The sequence below is a fragment of the Papio anubis genome, chromosome 1, assembly GCF_008728515.1.
Source record: "Papio anubis isolate 15944 chromosome 1, Panubis1.0, whole genome shotgun sequence".
Classification (NCBI taxonomy): Eukaryota; Metazoa; Chordata; class Mammalia; order Primates; family Cercopithecidae; genus Papio; species Papio anubis.
Genome location: NC_044976.1, coordinates 131,104,886 through 131,125,917, shown reverse-complemented (window position 1 = coordinate 131,125,917; position 21,032 = coordinate 131,104,886). Strand labels below are relative to the sequence as shown.

Below are 21,032 nucleotides of genomic sequence, written 5' to 3'. Positions count from 1 at the left end.
TCCTTGGGCAAAGTCAAGAGCCCTCCTGGGCTAAGCCCCAATTTTGGATCTCACCTGTCTTATGTCAGAAATATCAGGGCCTGTGGAGCCTCAGTGTATAACTCAGGATAAGGAGAGCAGAATCATGCTTATGGCAGGACCCTGATGAGTCTGTTTGTTGACCTAGGCCAGTGGCAAGAAATCTCCTGGGAGCGAGACAACTCAAAGGGCAGAAAGAAGTGGGGAGAAAGAGAAAGCCCTAGGTCAAGGCTGGAGCACTTTCTGAGAAGACGGGAAAGACTAAGGGAAGTCAAGAGTCAAAAATCCTTAATGATAAGTAGATTAGGATATGGGGCAAGAGCTTAGAAAAAATGTCATAAAAGGAGGGCATAGGACCACCGCTATTCTCTTTCCCTGGTCTCTCCTTATCTGGCCTTCTTGCCCCTAGATATGAAGGGCTGTGATAATGGCTTTGCTCAATAGCATGTATCCTGGGTCAGTGTGGTAAGAGGCAGTAGAGATTATATCCAAGTGCTGTGTCTGCTATTTATTTACTGCATGACCTCAAGCAAGTTATTTAACTCTCTAAGCTTCAGTTTCCTCATCTGTGAATCACCTGTGGATAATAGTAAGGTTAAACCTGGTGCTGAGCTCATGGAAAAGTTCAGCTGTACTGCTGTAGAATTCTCATCTTCTTGTAGTCCCATGACATACCACACCTCTGTGAGCAAGCCAGATTAAGGACCCATGTTCTTAAAATAGATTCTTGTATTTTAAAGAGTTCAGTAAACAATATAGGAAGCAACAGTAATTGCTTGTCTTTCTCCCAGCCCTCTGTTCCAGGGAAGGGTTTTCTGGTGGCGTGGGAGTCTCCTCCAGGAGAAATAGTAGATAATTCTAAGCTGCAGGGAAATGTCTCCACAGAAACTTTTGCTGGAGGTTCTGGCTGGAAGAAAATCCAAGAAGGACAGCTGGGTCTCAGAATGCCATCTGAGCATGCAGGCCAATATCCCAGCCAGTTGGGGCCCAAGACAAGACCAGAGTTCATTTTAATAGTGTTTATCCAGGTTCTGTTATCAGAACTGGGCACCATGAGCCGTCCTTCTTAAAGACAAATACAACAGAAAAAGAGGCTGCCTCTTAACTGACTTATTCACCCCTTGGAAAATTTGTTAAGATAAAACATACTCCTTGTTGTTTTAACTCTATTGTCTTGTTCAACAAAGCAAAATTTAGAAACAATAAAACTAAAGAAGGAAGTATCTATCTCTGAGTATGATCTTTACTTCTTTTACTCCATAGAACGCTTTTTAAAATTTGACATTTTAAACAATCTCTTGATCTTCATTTGTTCTTTTTTCAAGGAGAGATATGAACACAATGTTCTTTAAGAAATTGTTCTTCATTAAACTAGGCAACAACATGTGAGTCATTGTAACGTATTATGTTAAATTTAAAAAAATACAAAACTAGGTGCAACCCAGTGACTGTAGTTACAAATGTGCTTCTGGAATGAGTAGCCCACTGAGGCAAGAAAAAACTTCACTTAAGCCGCTGCTTAGTAAAAGGCACGTGGTGTCTATCCCAGGCACCAGCATCTTGACTGTAATTATTATTTGAGATTAGCCTAATTATCAGATGTTTACTTACGATGATACCCAGAGGCATTTTTTTACTTGAAATTTTATAATAAAGCAAAAAGGTAAATTGAAGTGACCAAGCCCACCATACAGAATGAGAACCTCAGAGGTGTTGTATACAATGAAAATAAACACTAACTGCATTTACTGTACTGTGTGATTTTGGTATTGTCTTCCAATCCCGCCACATGTGGATTCTGCGAAACTGCATCGGGTGTGGCCAAGGGTTCAGTTCACATTTTCATTCTGTTTCACATTTTCTGTTCTGATTCATGGTTTACATATACAACTCTTCCTGTTCTCTATTATACACTGATATTTTCTTTATGAAATGTGATAGTCTACGCTGAGAAATTTCAATTCTTTTACAACAGGGCTTTAAAACACTTATTACATAAAGTCCGTCTCTCTGTCTTCAATTGCTAAAAGGTCTTAATAGTCTATAGTGTGCTTTTGTCCCTAATTTATGTTGCCAAGTTATCGTTGCCTCCAGTAGAGATGCCCAGGAATGACATTCATTTGTAGGGTGCCTGAAACATTCTGCTCCATGTCTCTGAGGAGTGTCCTTGATCTTGACCACACAGCAGAACTTCCTGTGCATCCCCAGCTGCAGCTTTATGGGGTTCGCCATTTAATTGATCATGACCACCTGCAGGAAACAATAAAAAGTGATAGACACCAGTGCAAAATGGCTTTCACATGTCAGGTGCTGCAGCGAACATCTTACTTGTATTTATGCCATTTACTTCTCCCAACAATCCTATGAGATTGTTCTTCGTCTTAACTCTGTTACTGATGAGGAAAGCGTGGCTTAGAGAGATTAAATAACTTGTCTAAGGTGGGATGATTTATAAATAACAGAATGGGGACATGGGCCCAGAACTATCTGACCGTGTGGCCAGGGTTCTGAACCAGTCTGCTGCCTGCTGCCTTCTAAAGAAAGGTTTGGAAAACTGCAAACTTGAAAGCAGTTGTGATGGTTAAAAAATGATGGCAGATTTTCCTTTCTTTTTTTTTTTTTTTTTTACAGGGTCTCACTATGTTACCCAGGCTGGAGTGCGTGGTACAAACATAACTCACTGTAATCTTGAACTTCTGGGCTCAAGCAATCTTCCCATCTCAGCCTCCTAAGTAGCTGGGACTACAGGCATGCGCCACCATGCTTGGCTAATTAAAAAAATTTTTTTTTTTTTTTTTTTTTGTAGAGCTGGGGTCTCATTAGGTTGCCCAGGCTGATCTTAAACTCTTGGCCTCAAATAATCCTCCTGCCTTGGCCTCCCAAAGTGTTAGGATTACAGGCGTAAACCACTATACCTGGATCACATTTTATTTTCTTTCTTTTATAGACATTTTCTTCAGTGCTATATTACGTTTGTGATTTTTAAAAGAAGAGATGAATATTAGTTAGGGTTCTCCAGAGAAGCAGAATCAATAGGATACGTATACATAAAAAGATTTATTATGAGGAATTGGCTCGTGTGATTATGGAGACTGAGAAGTTTCATGGCCTGCTGTCTGCAAGCTGGAGATCCAGGAAAGCCAGTGGTGTAATTCCAGTTCAAGTTTGAAGGCCTGAGAACCAGGGGAGCTGACGGTGTAAATCCCAGCGCAAGGGCTCACTAGGCAAGCGGGAAGCAAAAGGGACAAATTCCTCCTTCTGCCTTTTTGTTCTAGTCAGGCCCTCAATGAATTGGATGGAGGGCAATCTGCTTTCCTGAGACACGATTCAAATGCTGATCTCATCCACAACACCCTCACAGACACATTCAGAAATAATGTTTAATCTGGCCACTTCATAATGCCATCTAGTTGACACATAAAATTAACCATTGGAGGATGGAACCCCAATATTAAAAAAAGACCACAATTCCTAAATATTTTTCTCTTAACTAGCAGTGTTATCTGATAAAGTCATTAAGTGGTTGACAATTAGATTTGTTATTCTTGGTAAGTATGAATATATCATTAAAGGATGTTTAGAGTCACTATATTTTAAACCAATGGAATGGTTTTCTCATAGTTAGTGCTGGGGCGGGCAGGTAGATGGAGAAGAGGTGAGTGGATGGAGAAGAGGCAAGTGGATGGAGAAGCAGGTGGATTGGGATTCCATCACTGGGCTTCATCTGGAGTTACTCTCCACTATTCACCTCTCTCTCCAGTGGTTGCAGTTAGAATTGTTCACTGAAGATTTCTACCCTATAGCTAGCTTTTCCAAGCAGCTCAAGTGTCCTAGCTCTCCCCTCTTTCCTGGACTCACTTCAGGTCAGCCCACCTTATTGGTGTGACAGTGCAGGAATCACTGCTTTGGACTGTATAAATGGCCCATGAGTATCTCAGAGGGTCATTAAATGACTTCATGGAGCACACAGTGCCCATTCCCCAGCTGTCTCTGTTTCTCAGGGAGGTGACTGGCTAGTTAAGGACCAGAACTATTCAGAGACAGAAATGAATTCTGCTTCTGATAGTGGTTATACAGGGTTTCCAGGTACTTTGCAAATTATTCTCCTATCTACCACTCTGTCTAAGAAGGCAGACCAGGGTTATGGGAGGCAGTTTTTGGAGCACAGAAAAGATCTGAGGCTGGTGACTCAATAACCACTGTCACCAGTTCCTGAACTCTATTTCTTCCTAGAAGGAGTAGAGTGGCATGGGCATTTCCCTTTCTTTAACAATGTATGCCAGTAAAAAGCAGGCTAGCAAATTACATGACTGCCACATGAGGTCATTTGAAAGGTAGTAGGAAGCACCCCAGTCCTACCAAGAATGCTTCTAAAAATGCTGTGGAGAGAGTCTGTGAAGCAGTGACTCTTTCTTGGTCACAGTCACCCCTTAAGGGACATGAAGAATTCCAAGTCAGTTCAGCGCAGGCCCCAGGAAGGGAGGGATCCCCACATATTGGGTCTGGGGTCTGGAAGGATGGAGGAACATCAGTGGAAATGACAGCAGTTTGGAGAGGAAGTCCTCAGATGGCAAAGACCCTCAGATGTCTCTCCACTTCCAGACTCCAGTGCCATGAAGCAGGTCTAAATTTCTCACTGATGTGAGAAACCTGGTGAGGGCCTTGCAGTGGGCAATCCTGGAACCACAGACAGGATACAGGGAAGAAGGCACTGCCAGTGGGATTTTCATCTCCCCTCCCCAGGCCTGGTCACTCAGCTCATCCATCTGGCTAGGGAGCTGATGGCAGGCATGAACATTCAGCAAAAAGGAGTTGAGTAGAGCCTGAGCCTGCATCTGGGCTAGAGTCACTTCAAAGCCCAGTTTTCTCTCCACTCTCCCCTCAACCCTGACAGCCCCAGCGCCACAACAAGGCTATCTGGTTGACTAGTCTGCTCAGCCTCCATATCAGCCATCTGCCCTGTGGGCTTCCTCATCTCACCCAGCAGGGCGGACCCCAGGGTGTTTTTTCCCAGTGCTTTCCCCAGGCCAGTTTTAAACTCTTCAATCAGGTCTACTAGGAGAGGTTTCAGAGTTTGGGGGAATTCTGTATTTTCATTTTGGTTTTGCAGGTTTTTTTTTTTTTTTTTCTTATCCAGATAAATATGCTCATCATGAGCTCCATGTGGCCAGGTGATCTGGTCTTAGTGGCCCTTCTCTGTGGGGCCAGTTCATTTTATAGGGGACCTCTGGTCAGAGGCTATGATGATGATGACCATTGGCTGGGAAGCCAAGACACTCAGGAACAGTCCAGCCCAGACACTGTCAGGCAGGTGATATTGGCACCTATAGCCATAGTGTCAGGAGAGAGAGTGGCAAGTCTTAGGGACACATTTAAGAGTATAAGAGGTAGGAGATGTCTTTGATGGATAACCCATTTGAGGTTTTTTGGGGAAGGCTATTTTCCACAGAAATGTAGTCCTCCTCACTCTCAGGGTGGGGCTCTGCATCGCCAAAGGGAAAGAATGGTGCTGAGCTGCAGACATGGGAGGCTAGGACAGGAAACAGTGCTCACCTAGGATTCTCCTATTGCCCATGCTGTGGCCTGTGCCAGAAGGAATGTTTCACAGATAATGAGCCATTAGCCTACACGAGCCTGAAGAGTGGCTAAGATTCTTGCTCGGTATAATGCAAGTGGTATGGTGAATGGATAGAACACAGACTCTGGAGTCAGATAATCCAGGGTTTGAATCCAACTCTTGCTTTTTTTTTTTTTTTTTTTTTTTGGCTCTGAGCCATTGAACAAGTTATTTAGCCGCACTACACTTCAATTTGTAAAATGAGGATAATTATTCCTGCTTCTTACTGCTACCAAGATTAATGAAATAACACATGTGGAAACCCCAGGCATCCAGGGAGTTCAATTAGCAAGATTTCCTTCCTCCTTATCCTCTTGAGTATTCATGGTGATATATACTCACCAGCAAAAAGGAAAGAGCTCTGATCAGTGTCAGGATTCCCAAGTTTGGTCCAGATCCTGCCTTACAAATGCCACCAGCTCTTTCATAGGGCTGTTAGGAGGATCAAATAAGGCCATGAATGTGAAGGCTTTTGAAAACAACTTTGTAACTACAAGACACTACCATCTGTGTATCTTCTGTTGTTGGTCTATTGACATCTGCTCTTAATAGCGGAAGGAAGCAGCTCAGTATACTAGATGTACTAACTGCAAATCTCTGGTCAGTCACATTGTCCCTCAGGTCCTGTATTAGTTTCCTATGACTGCTGTAACAAATCATCACAAACATGATGACTTAAAACAACAGAAATTCATTCTCCTACCATTCTGTAGGCCCAAGGTCTAAAACTAACATATGGGCAGGGCATGGCTCCTTCTGAAAGCTCCAGGGAGAATCTTTCTGTGCCTCTTCCAGCGTCTGGTTGTCTCTGGTGTTCCTTGGATTGTGGCTGCATAGCTCTAGTCTCTGTTCTGTCTTTTCACATGGCCATCTTCTTTGTGTCTCTCTGTGTCCTTTTCCTATTTCTTATAAAGATGCACTACTCTCATTGGATTTGGGGATCACTCTAATTCACCCAATATAATCTCATCTCAATTCTTTCCTTAATTACATCTGAAAGATCCTTATTCCAAATAAGGCCACATTCAGACGTTCCAGGTGAAGAAGAATTTGGGGGCAGGGAGGACTCTATAGAATCCACTCTAGAACCTCAGAACCTTCATCTAAACCATTTCTGACCCTCATTCAATGTATGTTTTTATTGAGTTCTAGATTGCACCAAACAGGAAAACTCTTCAGATAGTGCTTACCATTAGCTCAGTTTTCTGTGCAGAGGGGATGCAGGAGGTCAGAGTGGAGATGCCTCATGGTGAGGCTGGAGAAGGGCTAATTCTGGAAATGAGAGGAAGGGCAAAGCAAACAAGAGAATAAGTGTCTGTCTTTGAGAGAGGATGGTTTGAAATGAATAGACAGCATGCCTTCCAGGAGCCGTGCAGCTTGAAGAGAGAACACCAGTCTTGAAATCAGACCTGGATCATTGGTTTCCCATTTTTACAGGATCCCAGTATTCTCACATCATTTAGTTATTTCAACTGACATTTTATGAATATGTAGACAGTATGCCATTCACTATTTGGATTCTCAGTTATTGTAACAGTGGTGTGTTGGTAAATGGTTAACCATAATGAAAAATAATGTATGCATATATGTAAATGAGTTTGTTATAAATTTTGCTTATATGAAGAATGTGTAACATGCAATTTATAAAATACAATTTATTGCATTTTAAGTAAAATGTACAATCCCCTTTATTGTAAATTCCATATAGCCACTGATCTCACAGGCTGCTTGCTTTCATATTGGCTTAATTCATATCCACAGCCAAACTGTGGTTACAATTGACAAAGGAATGTAGCTCCAAGATGAATGTTGGTTAATGTCTTTTTTGAAGTTAAAGAAATGTGAAACAACAAAAACGTGTGTTGGAACATCATTTGCTCATCAGTGACACTAGTGACTTTTTGCTGAATCAGATGATAGTTTTTGAGCACTGGAAAAATGTTTCCTCAATTTTTTATGCTAATCCCAAAGTAAGGGCCACAGTCACGGCACACGTTTAAGTGTACTCTGCATCATTATGTTTTCTCTATTACTTTCTTACATTTAGACAATCAACAAAACAATAAAGTTCTGATTTATATTTCTTGCTGATTTCCATGACATAAACTCTCATCATGGCCAGTTTCAAGTTCCCAACATAATGCCATTGAATGCAGAGTGGGGAAGACAGGTCCAGAAGCACCAATGATCCAGTATTTAATTTCCACTGTAGACACATAAGAGATGTCAATTACCTCAAGAACATAGATATCAGTAATGTCATAAAATAATTAAGAAACAATGAGCTTTGAGATTTTATTCCCTCTGTTTAGTATAATTTATTTAGTTGTAAAGTTTCTTTTAAAGGCAGGGTTTTGCTCTGTTGCCCAGGCTGGAGTGCAGTGGCTATTCACAGGTGTGTTAGTCCATTCTCACACTGCTATAAAGATACTACCCAAGACTGGGTAATTTATAAAGGATAAAGGTTTAATTGACTCACAGTTCCACATGGCTAAGGAGGTCCCATGAAACTTACAATCATGGCAGAAGGCAAAGGAGAAGCAAGGACCTTCTTCACATCACAGTAGGAGAGAGAAGTGCAGCCAAGAGCAGAAAATATTGCCTTCTAAAACCAACCGATCTTGTGAGAGCTCACTCACTGTCTTAAGACCAGCATGGAGAGGAAACTGCCCCCATGATCCAATCACCTCCCACCTTGTCCCTTTCTCAACACTTGGGGATTATAGGGATTACAATTCGAGATAAGATTTGGGTGGGGATACAGTGGCAAACCACACCAACAGGCATGATCTTGATAGTCCATTCTCACACTGCTATAAAGATGCTACAGCCCCGGGGTCTATCATGGGGAGGGGGGAGGGATTGCATTGGGAGTTATACCTGATGTAAATGACGAGTTGATGGGTGCTGACGAGTTGATGGGTGCAGCACAGCAACATGGCACAAGTATGCATATGTAACAAACCTGCACGTTATGCACATGTACCCTAGAACTTAAAGTATAATAATAATAAAAAATAAAAAATAAAAAATAATTAAAAAAAAAGATGCTACAGCCTCAAACTCTTGGACTCAAGGGATCCTCATGCTTCAGTCTCCCAAATAGCTGGGACTACAGGCATGTACCACCACACCCAGCTTAACTGTAAGTTTATATAATTTAATTTAATTTTATATGTTTAATAATGGCCATGTTCATCAAGCACCTCACAAGCTTTCTGAAAATCTATTTTTTATTTTTATTTAAAAAATATTTTTGTAGACATGAGGTCTCGCTATATTGCCCAGGCTGTTTTCAAACTCTTGGCCTCAAAGGTTCTCCCACCTAGGCCTCCACAAGTGGTAGGGTTACAGGCGTGCCACTGTGCCCATCCAGATTCCTGAAAATTTAACAGTTTTATTAATTGGTACATGCTGGTTCAAGCACACACCACTGGGAATAGTTTTGAGGAGGACAGTTGAGTGCTGGGGAAAGGAAGGAAGAAAACAGTGAGGATAAAGAACAAGCTCACATATCCCACCAACTTTTATTACCTGATCCCCATGGGGAGGCCCATCAGAGAGTGCCTATGACCTGTTACAATGAACTCTAAAAACACTTCCCTACTCTTTCAAGTCTCCCTGTGAGCATTGGTTACATTTCCAGTGTCCCATTCTTATAGTTTAACTCATGAAAGAGGGCGGGATCTTCCTTCTGCCAATACTAGTTCCTTCTCCTCAATGAAAAGTTAGACACAAACTCTAAAATAAAGGCAACTCCCAGAATACAACACAGCCCCAGTTAAATTAAAAAGCCTTTTATCCAAGAGACAGGCAATAACAAATGCTGACAAGGATGTGGAGACAAGGGAACCCTTGTACACTGTTGGTGGGACTATAAGTTAGTACAACCACTGTGGAGAATGGTTTGAAGGTTCCTCACAAAACTAAAAATAGAGCTACCATATGATCCACAATCTCACCGCTCGGTGTACACCTAAAAGAAAAGAAATCAGTATATTGAAGAGATATCTGTATTCTCATGTTTATTACAGCACTATTCACAATAGCCAAGGTTGGAAGCAACCTAAGTGTCTATCACAGATGAGTGAATAAAGAAAATGTGTTACATATACACAATGGAGTACTATTCAGCTAAAAAAGAATTAGATTCTGTCATTTGCAACGATGTGGATGGAACTGAAGATCATTATGTTAAGTGAAATAAGCCAGGTACAGACAGACAAACTTCACACGTTCTCACTTGTGGGAGGTAAAAAGTAAAACAATTGAACTTGTGGACAGAGAGTAGAAGGATGGTTACCAGAGGCTGAAGGGTAGTGGGGGTTGGGGAAGAAGTGGGGATGGTTAATGGGTACAAAAAAATAGAAAGAATGAATAAGAACTAGTATTTGATAACACGACAGTGTGACTATAGTCAATAATAATGTAATTGCACATTTAAAAATAACTAAAAGTATAATTGCATTGTTTGTAACACAAAGGATAAATGTTTGAGGTGATGGATACCCCGTTTACCCTGTGTGATTATTACACATTGCATGCCTCTATCAACATATCTCATATACCCCATACATCTATATATATATATACCGACTATGTACACACAGACGTTAAAAATTAGGAAAAAACAAACACAACAAGGAGACTGAGCTGGAAGGATGGAGCTCTGGGATAGATTTGTCCTACATCCCTGCCTGGGAGGGAATCCACACACATGCGAGAAGACAAACTAGGAGCATGGGACACTAAATTATACCACATTGCACTCATTGGGGTCACAGGGTTTCTTCCAAGTGACCCGCACTTGCCCATCCCATCTCTCTGTGACAGTGGCACCCGCACCAGACTACATGTTGAGGTGTTATCTGAAATTATGAAATAAAACAGAAGTAAGAGGTCTATGAGCTCATCAAAATGCAGTCATCTAAGTTCAGCTGTGAACTGCCAAATTTGAGGAGTGATCTGACAAAACATCTTTTCTTTGCAATCCAAGAAGACTTACCGGAGAGAACTGCTCAGATAATCTGCAACATCCGGTTCCTGGAGGCAGCTAAGGAAAGAAGCAGGAGTGCATGTTTCTGCCCAAAGCCGGGGTTTGGCCGAGGTGACTACACACCCCCTTTCCTGGCTCCCATAGGCTGAGTGCCTGGCTTCTTGAGAAGCCTGCTTCTTGAGAAGAAAAAAGTGATTTAAAGCCTCATGGGAGATGAGCAATCCTCAAGACACAAGCAGAAAAAGTCCCGGTGATACAGGAAGCGGGTTCAGGAACCTGCTGGTTCCTGATACATAAATTAGACAGCAGAGGCAGCACTGCATGACACGAAGCTCGCTCTGCCTAGTGTCTGTGAGCAGCTGCCAGGCTCTGACCAGGATCCCTTCCTTCTCCTCACTGGCTGATGGATCCCAAGGGGCTCCTCTCCTTGACCTTTGTGCTATTTCTCTCCCTGGCTTTTGGGGCAAGCTATGGAACAGGTGAGTGTTCATCTGCCTGATGGTTTGAGTCCCACGTTAGCTGCGTGGAATCAGCATATCTTCGTGGATGGAGAGAAGGTGCAGGGCTGGGGATTGTGTTTGGTCACTCTTCCTTAGGGACTGGCTGTCAGTTTCAACTGCCTCTTTCAAAGAGGAAGGAACATTATGAGTTCCTGGGCCCTTGGGTTTCCAAGACTCAAGCCCACCAACCCTTTTTCCAAGGAAATGAGGAGCTCTAAGCCAAAGGCTCCAGTCACTTCTCTGACCAGTCTTAGGGTGACAGGCTCTGGTAGAAGTCCTGGTTGAGTGGTTGGTTTTACATGGGCATTCTTCTGGCAAAGATCCAGCCTAGAGAGACTGAGCTGGATGGAGTGAGCTCTGGGAGATGATTTGCCCTACATCCCTGCCCTAGGAGGGAATCTGTGCCCATGCAGGCTGACAAACCAGGAGCATGGGTCAACAGAAAGCATTGGCTAGAATGGGAAGAGAGAGTAGAAGTGAAAACTCCAGGCTTTTGGCTAATAACCAGCAGTGACCACAGTGCGGTCATACTGGTGTGTATTTTCTTGGAAGAGAAGGTCCAAGAAAGCAAGAGGGAAGAAGTTGGGATTTCTGGAGCCTAGGGCTGGTTACAGTATGTGGGAAATGCAAATTGGGGACCCTCAGAGAGTAGCTCCAGCAGGAAGGCCAGACAAGGGCTACCTTTGGATCTGGACTCTGTTCCTGTCTTTCTGGATATCTTCTTCCCAAGGCAGGCTCTTGCTTTCTGTTTAGAAGTATCAGGGCTATGAGAAAAGGTATTTGAGAAAGAAAAAGGCAAGCAAGAAGTGGACTTTGGACTGCCTGTGTGAGTGGGGTGAGAATCTCTTTCTGCTTATTTGTTTAGACTGTGGGAGGTAGCCTGGAGTAGAAGAGGTAGCATTACGGACAGGGGGGGAAATCCTGAGGCCCAGGGTGTTTTAAGCTTGGGGTTTTCAAGACCGCAAATCCAATATGGACTTTTCCAGGAAAAGCACCGAGATATACCAGGGATGTGGGGGTGCTGCACAATGGATGTGTCTTTTACCAGACAGCCAGATGAACAGGGCTTGCTCAGCCACTTCCTTTTGGAATCTGCAGACCCATGGGTCATACTTCCCAAGGTCTAGGAGAGACAGAACTGAGCTCAGGGCTCAGAAAACCAAACTGAACCACTTTAAGTGGTCACAGGGAAAGCCACGCTTCCCTCGTTGCAACCAATTTGTGACTGCACCATTTTTGGAGCACTTCTTGGTGACTGTAAGGAGTGATGGTGCTGAACTGTGAGCTGGACTTTTCCATCTCTGTGCTTGCTAGCCTCTTGGCCAGCCTGGCCCATAGCATCTTAGGCACTGCTGACCAATAGCTGGTCCTATTGAGGCTTTGGAAGTCACCGGTCAGGGAGAAGCAGCCCAGCCCCACAAGGCAAGTCTATCCAATCAGAGGCTGCTCACTTCATTGCATGTTTTCTTCTTTGAATCTTCACAAAAGCTTTTCAGTGTTTTTATTTTTAAATACACACCCTTTTGTGAAGCCCCAATAAAACCCAGGCAGAAATGCTTTGCAAATGCGGCAGGTTAGTCATGACAGATTTGCCCAAGCAAGAAGCTTGATACTTGTAAAACTGGCACCCACTCCCATTCTCATTTCTACTCAGCTCAACTTCTAATTCCCAGTCAGAATTGTAAACATCAAAAAGTCCACATGTCCCTTCCCCAAGTAAAGTGAATTTTTCATTTCCCCCAATGAGATTTGTTTTAATAGACTTTATTTTTTAGAGCAGTTTTAGGTTCACAGCAAAGTTGGACAGAAAGAACAGAGATTTCCCATATACCCTCTGCCCCATATATGCATAGCCTCCCCTGTTATCAATATCCCCCACCAGGGTGGTACATTTGTTATAATTGATGACTTCACCTCAGTGAGTTTTTTTATTCCTCCATGCAGGTCCTCCGCACCCCCTTCACACACTTTGGGGGAAGGTGAGGGACAAGTGCGTGGGTTCTAGACTTGGCCTAACCTTGTATGTTCAGTGGCCCATTCTATCCCAAGATGTCAATCTAGGCACTTCTATTTCTCAAAAATGTTAATACTGTGATGTCATGTGATGCTGTCACTTTCATTGTCTCCCTCACTGGACTGGAAATCAGAGTATCAGGGCTAATTGTTTTTATCCATAGATTGACTTTGAATGATCCCATTCAGCAGCTATTAAGGACAAATGATGTGGCAGCCACATCATTTGTCAAGGGTGCAAGGGTGCAAGGTGTGGGGAAAACAAAATGAACAACAGCCACTGCACAGCACCTGACACTGTTTCTGTACTGAAAGCCTGTACACAAATGTTTGTTGAGTGAATAATATTAGTATATACTGCATACTTGCTTTATACCAGGCACTGTTCTAAATGCTTTATGTGTGTCAGTCATTTCATTTTCACACCAAGCCTATAAGATATGTATGTATTATTGGTACCATTAAAACTTTATAAATGGGGAAAGGGGCACAGAGTAGTTTAGCAATTTCTCTGTGCTCACATAGTCATCTGACTCCAGAGGCCTCAATGAGTGAAACTGGACAAGCCCATGTTTGGGAAGCAGGGGTGGGGAGAATGCCACAATTTGTATCCAGGTTCCATGGTAAAAATTAGAATGTGCTATCTATAATTGAAAAATATGAGTGGAATTGAATTGAGATAAATTGAAGTATAGAAATGTTCAAAAGGTGAGAGACTGATAAAAATTATAGAAGAATGTAGAGGGCATATAAGAAGTATTTGACCTGTAATTTGGAAAATGAAAACGTTTTTTCATCATGCAAACATTCATTTAATTTTTTTTGTTAACTAGTTTGTTTATTGATTATCACATCTGTAAAACATGCCATGTCTATGAAACTTCACCAGTACACAAGAGTATTTAGTGAAGACTAATCTGCCCTCCATACCTCATGCTGGAAGCAACCACTGTGACCAGTTTCTTGTGTGTCTTTCCAAATGTATAGGTCTTCGTGTTTGATAGATCAGTAGGGTGACTATAGTTAATAATAATCTATTGTACATATCAAAATAGCTGGAAGAGAATAATTCAAATGTTCTTAGCATAAAGGAAAGAGAAATACTCAAGGTGATACATATCCCAATTACCCCAATTTGATCTTTACACAACATGTGAATGCATCAGATAGTGCTATGTGCCCTGAAAATATGTACATCTATTATGTATCAATTTTTTAACATGGCAGAGAAGAAATCAGAGACTTAAGGATAAAGAGGGTGGGAAAATAAAACTTTTCTGGACTTTTCAGTGTCCTGGTGAAGAACACCAGCTTCCTGACACTTTTTTCATACCATGAGAATTAAATCTGTAGTCATTTGTATAGGTAATTGCTCTGATCCAAATGAATAATAAAACTTTTCCCGAGAGGACCAAATGGTTACAGCCTGAACAAGGTCCCTAGGTAGAGCGCCCAAGGTGCCGTGAAGCCTGGAGTCGCTATCTTCCTAAGCAGGCCAGCGCAAGCTTGTGCCTTCATTTTGCAACATGCAAGAAGGAATGAGCCCCAGAACTTGAGACAAGTCCCAGGACTTGCCATAAAAGCCAAGACATGTAAGGGACTATCTGGCTCCTGGAGAGATTTATTTACCTATCAAAGTGTTGGAATAAGGAGCAGACCTTTAAGAAGGGCAGGGGGGATTGCTGCCTCCTTCTCCTTTTATAGGTAGAGAAAATAATTTGTCCGTATTTCTTACCTATGGAGTGTCTGGTTACTCACATAAAACAATTGACCTTGCTCTTATCACATCATCCTAGGGGGAAGTGGGGGCCAAAGAATTTACTATTTACTGTGAGTCATTTAATAAGAAATTTGAATCTAATCCAGACTATCTCATGTGCACATTTGGGATAAAGTTAATAAAAATGAATATTAAAAACTTAGCCCCAAATAAATAGGTCTGATGGGTTTGATTTTTACGGAACTTGAGAAGGAGTATTCCAGGAGGAGGCACAAATGCAGAGGTAAAGGGTTTCAAGTGTTCAGGGGAAATGGCAAGTTGTCTGTTGTACCTGAAACCTAGGGTTTATATTTAAGGCACTTCCATGTCCTCAGCTGGCAAGTGGGGAAAAGGGTTGCCACCACTTTCCTCCATAACATACCTCTTAGGGATGTTATAAAGGCAAATCAGAGTACATTCCAATTTTGGTGGGAGGAGAACTTGGACTCTGTGTTGTCATTTGCTCATTCGTTCATTCATCCATTCCTTTTTATTAATTCACTTGGGTAACAAGGATTTACTGAGCTCCTACTATGTCCCAGGTGGGTGTTAGGGATACTGCAGTGAATAAAACAGACACAGTCCGTACTCTTGGAAGCTTATAAGAGTAAGGGATTACAGGCATTGAACCAGAGTTGAACACATGATGAATGATATGAAGGAGTGCATTCATCGTCCATTGGAAGCCTGTGGCTGGACAACCCAACCTAAGTCAGGAGTCAGGAAAGTCTTCCCTACGAAAGACATGTCAAAATGGAGACCAGAAAGATGGAAGTTGTTAGCTAGGCAAATAAACAGTGGTTCTAGGCTCTAAGGCTAGGGAAGGTACATGCTAATAGTATAAGATAGAATGACCCAGAAGTGCCAAAGAATAAAAATAGGACTTTGACTGATGGGGATACAGTTTAAAAAGCAAACACAGACAAGTTGTCTTTTTTTTCTGAGCCTAAATTTACCAAAACAACTGTGGAGTCCATAAGTTCTGTTCCTTCTGTTCCTGAAAGAATGCTGTAGCAAGGTGCTAAAAGCACATATGAAAGTATCAGGGCTAGGCAAAAAAATATGATACAACAAAACAAAAAGGGTTATCATTAGGTAGAAGCCCATGTTGTGAGAGGGTTGGCTAAATCATACTATTCGTAATTTTTGACCAAACTCCATAGGCCCATGTGAATCACTCATTTTTCGAAGTAGAATTGCCCGTGAAGGAAAGTGAGTTGGTGTTAACAGCTACAAATGTTTCCTCCCAGACTCTTTTAGCAAACAAGGGCTGGCTGAATCACAGACACACTGGAAAACACTCATCAGGCAGCAGGATGTTTCAGGAGCAGGGACGCCACTTGAGGGGTTTTACGAACCACTTTAAAGCCCCCACTTATTTTTCCACCTTATGCTTAGGTGAGGGTGATCTCAAGTACCCCCTCCAGACCCCGACACACACACACTCAGGTGTTGCGTCATCATTCTTTATGTGGGTTGTGGGGTATGAGGGTCTCTTCCTGATGAAGTTTTGGTTCCACTCCTCATGACTGAGTGTGCATAAGCCACTCAGTCTCTCTCATCTACCCCTTCCCCTTTCCTCTTCCTCTTTCTCCTTCTATTTTCTTTCTTTGATTTTTTTCTTTGATTTCTTTTATTTGTTTGGTTATTCACTACCTCTCATATATCCCTCTTTCTCCTCCCCCAACCAACTCCAAGTTCTGAAAGCAATCATGGTGCAAAGGGTGTGCAGGGTTAGGGGGGAAGGGGTGCATGGGAGCCATTTTGGGGAGTGGTGGCGATGGGTTATGGTCTGAAAATGGATTTTTTAATTCTTTTTTTCTCCCCTATCAAAGTTGGTCTTTAAAAATCAACACCATGCTAGCAATTCTTAATCTTGTTTTGAATCTCAGATCCCTTTAAGAGATGGCATTTATGGATGAGCTCCCAGAAAAATATACATATGCTCATCTACACAACTTTTTATACAGAAATTTGGAAGTTCATTCTTGCACATATGGCTGTAAATTTTTTCCCATTTCTTTATACTTAGAAGTTTAGGTTCAGGACTCAAGTTACTCTCTTAAGTACTGTGCCTACAATTCAGGTATGCAGACACCAAAGGGGTCACATTATCTAGACAGTCAGGCATCCACAAGTGTGGTTGGAAGAAAATCCAACATGCTTCCCAGTTTATTGATGTAAAAACAACCACCACCACATTAACTATAATGTTCCTCACGTCATCAAGCAGCAGGGGAGAGCACTCTGTTTTAAGCTTAATATATTAGCAATATTTTAAAAAACAAGTGCCTAATTGCCTTTCTCACTTTTCCTCAACAACTATGAATTTCAATCACTCTAATCCAGATTTTAGCCCAGATAGACTACTTTTTCTTCTTCCCCAGTCATTGAATCTCCAGTCTACTACTAGCTGAGCCCTTTACTGAAAGACATTGGGATTTCAGGGTATTTTGGTAACAAGAATATTTGAGCCAGTGTGTCCAATTTTCCAATATCTCATCTTAGCCACAAGTCAGTTGTGAAAGAGTCTCTTCTAGGTAGCTGCATTACTTAAGCTGATGGTTCTATTTTACTCTCTGACTTTCTTATCAGCTAGAACAATCTATGCTCTCTTTGAGTCATGGACTCCTTCTTTTATGAACACTAACTTATGATTAAGTTCAGATATATATATATATATCTGAACTTATAAACTTATATGTATCTGAACCTAAATAAGAGGCTTTGGTCAGGTAATACGGTTTTCAGCATTCATAAATTGAACAGATATTTATTAAATGCCTCCTATGTGCTAAGCACATAGTACCTCTTTGTAGGTCCTGGGGTCAAAATAATGAACAAAATGAAGTTCTTCCTCTTGAGGCTTTTGCATTTTAGTGGGAGAGACAAAAATAAAACAAAAAATATATATATACAGTATAATCTAAGGCAGTGATAAGTGCAGAAAGAAACAGAAAGTTATTTTAGATACATGGTCAGAGGAGGCCTCTTGGAGGAGATACTGTCTGGAGCAGATACCTAAAATAAAGTGAAAGAATGAGCTATCCAGGTATGGAAGGGAAGAAATTCTCCAGCGAGAGGAACAGCAAAAGCAAAAGTTCTGACACAGGAATGTTCTTGGTGGGTTTAAGAAGCAGCCAGGAGCCAGTGTGACTGTAGCACAGTGAGCAAAGAGGAGGGCAGGAAATGGAGTTGGAACAGTGCCAGGGACTGGGTATGCAGGGCCTTTGAAGCCTTATCAATAGTGGACTATGGTTTTATTCTATCAGTGCTAGAAAGCCATAGAAATTTAAAAGCAGGAGAGAGACAAAATAGGACATGGTTTTTAAAAATTACTCTATCAGGGAGATCAGCTGGAAGAAGACGGCAGTACCAGGCCTGGGATGATGGTGGTGGAAATGCAGGAGGTGCGAAGGGTTCAGATACCAGACATATTTTGAAGTCAGAGCCAGGAGGATTTGCTGTTAAAATGAGTGTGGAGTATGGCTGGGCACAGTGGCTCATGCCTGTAATACCAGCACTTTGGGAGACGGAGGCGGGCAGATCACTTGAGGTCAGGAGTTCGAAGTCAGCCTGGCCAACATGGTGAAACCCCATCTCTACTAAAAATACAAAAAATTAGCCGGGCGTGGTGGCAGGCGCCTGTAATCCCAGCTACGCAGGAGGCTGAGGCAAGAGACTTGCTTGAGCCTGGGAGGCAGAGGTTGCAGTGAGCCAAGATTGCAACATTGTACTCCAACCTGGGTGACAAAGCAAGACTCGGACTCAAAGAAAAAAAAAATTGAGTTTGGAGTATGCAAGAACGAAAGGAGTCAAGGATGTTTCCAATGTTTTGGCCTGAGAAATTGGCTGAATTATAATGTTTGCAGAAGGTGTTTTGGAACCAAGAGTTTGTTTGCTAAGTTTGAAATGCCCTTTAGACCTCCAAGTCCTATCTTGTGTAGGCAGTTGGGAGTGCAGTGAAGGGTTTGGTTGGGAGATATAACTCTGTAGCATCCCAGAAATATGTCAGACTGTGCAGTTGGGTGAGAAACTGGATTGGTGTGGATGAGAATGAGAACTCTGAGAACTGGCATGCTCCAGTATTTAGAGGTCCAGAAGAACAGAAGGCTCCTGCCAAGAAGACTGAGCAGAGGCAGCTTATAGGATAGGTGAAAAACCGGGAGAGTATGGTGTTCCCTGACCCAAATGATGACAGCGTTTCAAGGAGGGATGGATGAACTATGTCAAGTACCCCTGAGAAAGCAGGTAAGATAGGAACTTTGACTTGGCTTCGTGGAGTAGACAGTGACCTTGACAAAGGTGGGTCCAGCGAGCAGTAGGAAAGAACACCTGTTTATAGTGGGTCCAAGGGAAAATGGGTCTGGAAATGGGAAAATAAGCTATAAACACACATTAAAGCACTTTACTGAAAAGGAAAACAGAGAAATGGAGAGGTAGCTGGGGATGGACCTGGGATCAGGGGAGATATTTTTAATATAAAGGAAACTACAAGTTTATATGTTGTGTATTGACGGAAATAACCTAGTAAAAAAAAACCTGATAATGTGAGGGATGGAGGCAATTGCCGAAACAAAGCTTTGAAGTAGGTGAGTGCTCCATGGGGGACGAGGCTCCACTTGCGTGGGAATGTAGACCATCCATCCAAGTAGGTAAGTTGAGTTAGTGGTGGTCATAAATGGAAGTTCTCTTTTCGTTTCTTCATTTTATTTTTCGGTGAAACAAAAAGCAAAGTCGTCACATGAGAGAGGAGGGGGAAAGGCAGGTTGTGGGTTTGAGGAGAGAGGAGGTGTGAAATAATCAGCAGTAGGATCCCTTACAGTGGTTTGAAAGGCTCTTTTTTTTTTTTTAAATCTTGTTGGCTCAGCTTTTTTGAAAGAGAAAAATACAGTAATATCTCACTGTCGACATTATTAACTATCTCAGGGTGTTTTAGAGAGAGAGAGAATTCCACAGTTTGAACACTGGGCTTGCCCTTTCTTGACTCCACATTCCTCAGATTTTTCTGTTTTCCTCATGATCTGAAATGGTTCCTGGGCTCATGAGCTCAGATTCACTTTCATTTGCTCTCCGTCCTTCATCCTGTATATTCAATGGTGGAATAAAACCCTGGTAGAGGAATGAACAGACCTGAATTCTAGTCCTGACTCCCACTGACTAGTCAGGGAAGCCATTTAACTTCTCTGTGCTTTTTAGATGCCTGAACCTTAAATCTGAGTTGATAAAGACCCAGTGCTCTAGTTACTCTATACAACTCTATCCTAAGTAATTTTAAGCTGTCTACTGACAGTTTTGAAACATTGAGAATATAGTAGGGATCCTCATGGCAGTCTTCATAGACCATGAAGGACTTGGCAGCCCCAGGGATAGCCCAAGAGGAAGGGGGAGAGCCTCCAGTCTGTCCTTCCTGTTCTGCTGACACGATGTTATCTAAAGGCCTTAATAATAAGGGACTCTCTTCTCCTCCCTCCCACAGGTGGGCGCATGATGAACTGCCCAAAGATTCTCCGGCAGTTGGGAAGCAAAGTGCTGCTGCCCCTGACACATGAAAGGATAAATAAGAACATGAACAAAAGCATCCACATTGTCGTCACAATGGCAAAATCACTGGAGAACAGTGTCGAGAACAAAATAGTGTCTCTTGATCCATCCGAAGCAGGCCCTCCACGTTACCTAGGAGATCGCTACAAGTTTTATCTGGAGAATCTCACCCTGGGGATCCGGGAAAGCAGGAAGGAAGATGAGGGATGGTACCTTATGACCCTGGAGAAAAATGTTTCAGTTCAGCGCTTTTGCCTGCAGTTGAGGCTTTATGGTAATAATGGCGGCTTCCCCAGTCCACACTAAAAGGGCCAAGGTGCTCCTTTGACCAAGAATTCAGGTCTCTCTTAAAAGCAAAGGTATTCAGAGTTGGAAGTAACTATAATGATCTTCTAGTTTGACGGTATTTAAACCTGCTGCATGGAAGACGTTTTAAAGGTTGAAATTGTTTTTTTTTTTTTTTTCCAAATTGCACATTGATGATAGCTGATTAAGCATTAGTTACTCTTACTCCCATTTCCCAAAGGAAAGGGGCCCAGCTACCTGTGGGCTGGAGGGCCTATAGCCCCAAGAATCTTGATTTGC

At 42.3% G+C, this 21,032-nt stretch overlaps 1 protein-coding gene and 1 long non-coding RNA gene across 7 annotated transcripts in view; one reads left to right on the top strand and one right to left on the bottom strand.

The window, feature by feature from the left end:
- Positions 1–1,239: 1,239 nt before the first annotated feature.
- LOC103877234 lies at positions 1,240–10,755 on the bottom strand. 5 transcript variants are annotated; one of them, XR_004178025.1, is made up of 4 exons: positions 10,641–10,755; positions 6,826–6,907; positions 5,978–6,067; positions 1,240–2,268 (listed from the first exon to the last, which is right to left on the bottom strand). It is a non-coding gene; the product is annotated as an uncharacterized LOC103877234 (long non-coding RNA). The 5 variants fall into 5 exon arrangements; XR_004178022.1 differs by having other exon boundaries at positions 5,978–6,907; XR_004178024.1 differs by having other exon boundaries at positions 5,978–7,841; positions 10,641–10,752.
- Positions 10,662–21,032, top strand: part of SLAMF1 (signaling lymphocytic activation molecule family member 1) — a 39,436-nt gene continuing 29,065 nt past the window's right edge. The window contains exons 1-2 of one of the 2 annotated variants that reach the window (XM_031654618.1): positions 10,662–11,110; positions 20,383–20,721. In XM_031654618.1, the coding sequence (XP_031510478.1) occupies positions 11,035–11,110; positions 20,383–20,721 (415 nt within the window). In that variant the 5' untranslated portion in view covers positions 10,662–11,034. The remainder of the gene's footprint in view (positions 11,111–20,382; positions 20,722–21,032) is intronic. The other variant, XM_031654621.1, reaches the window with a different exon arrangement.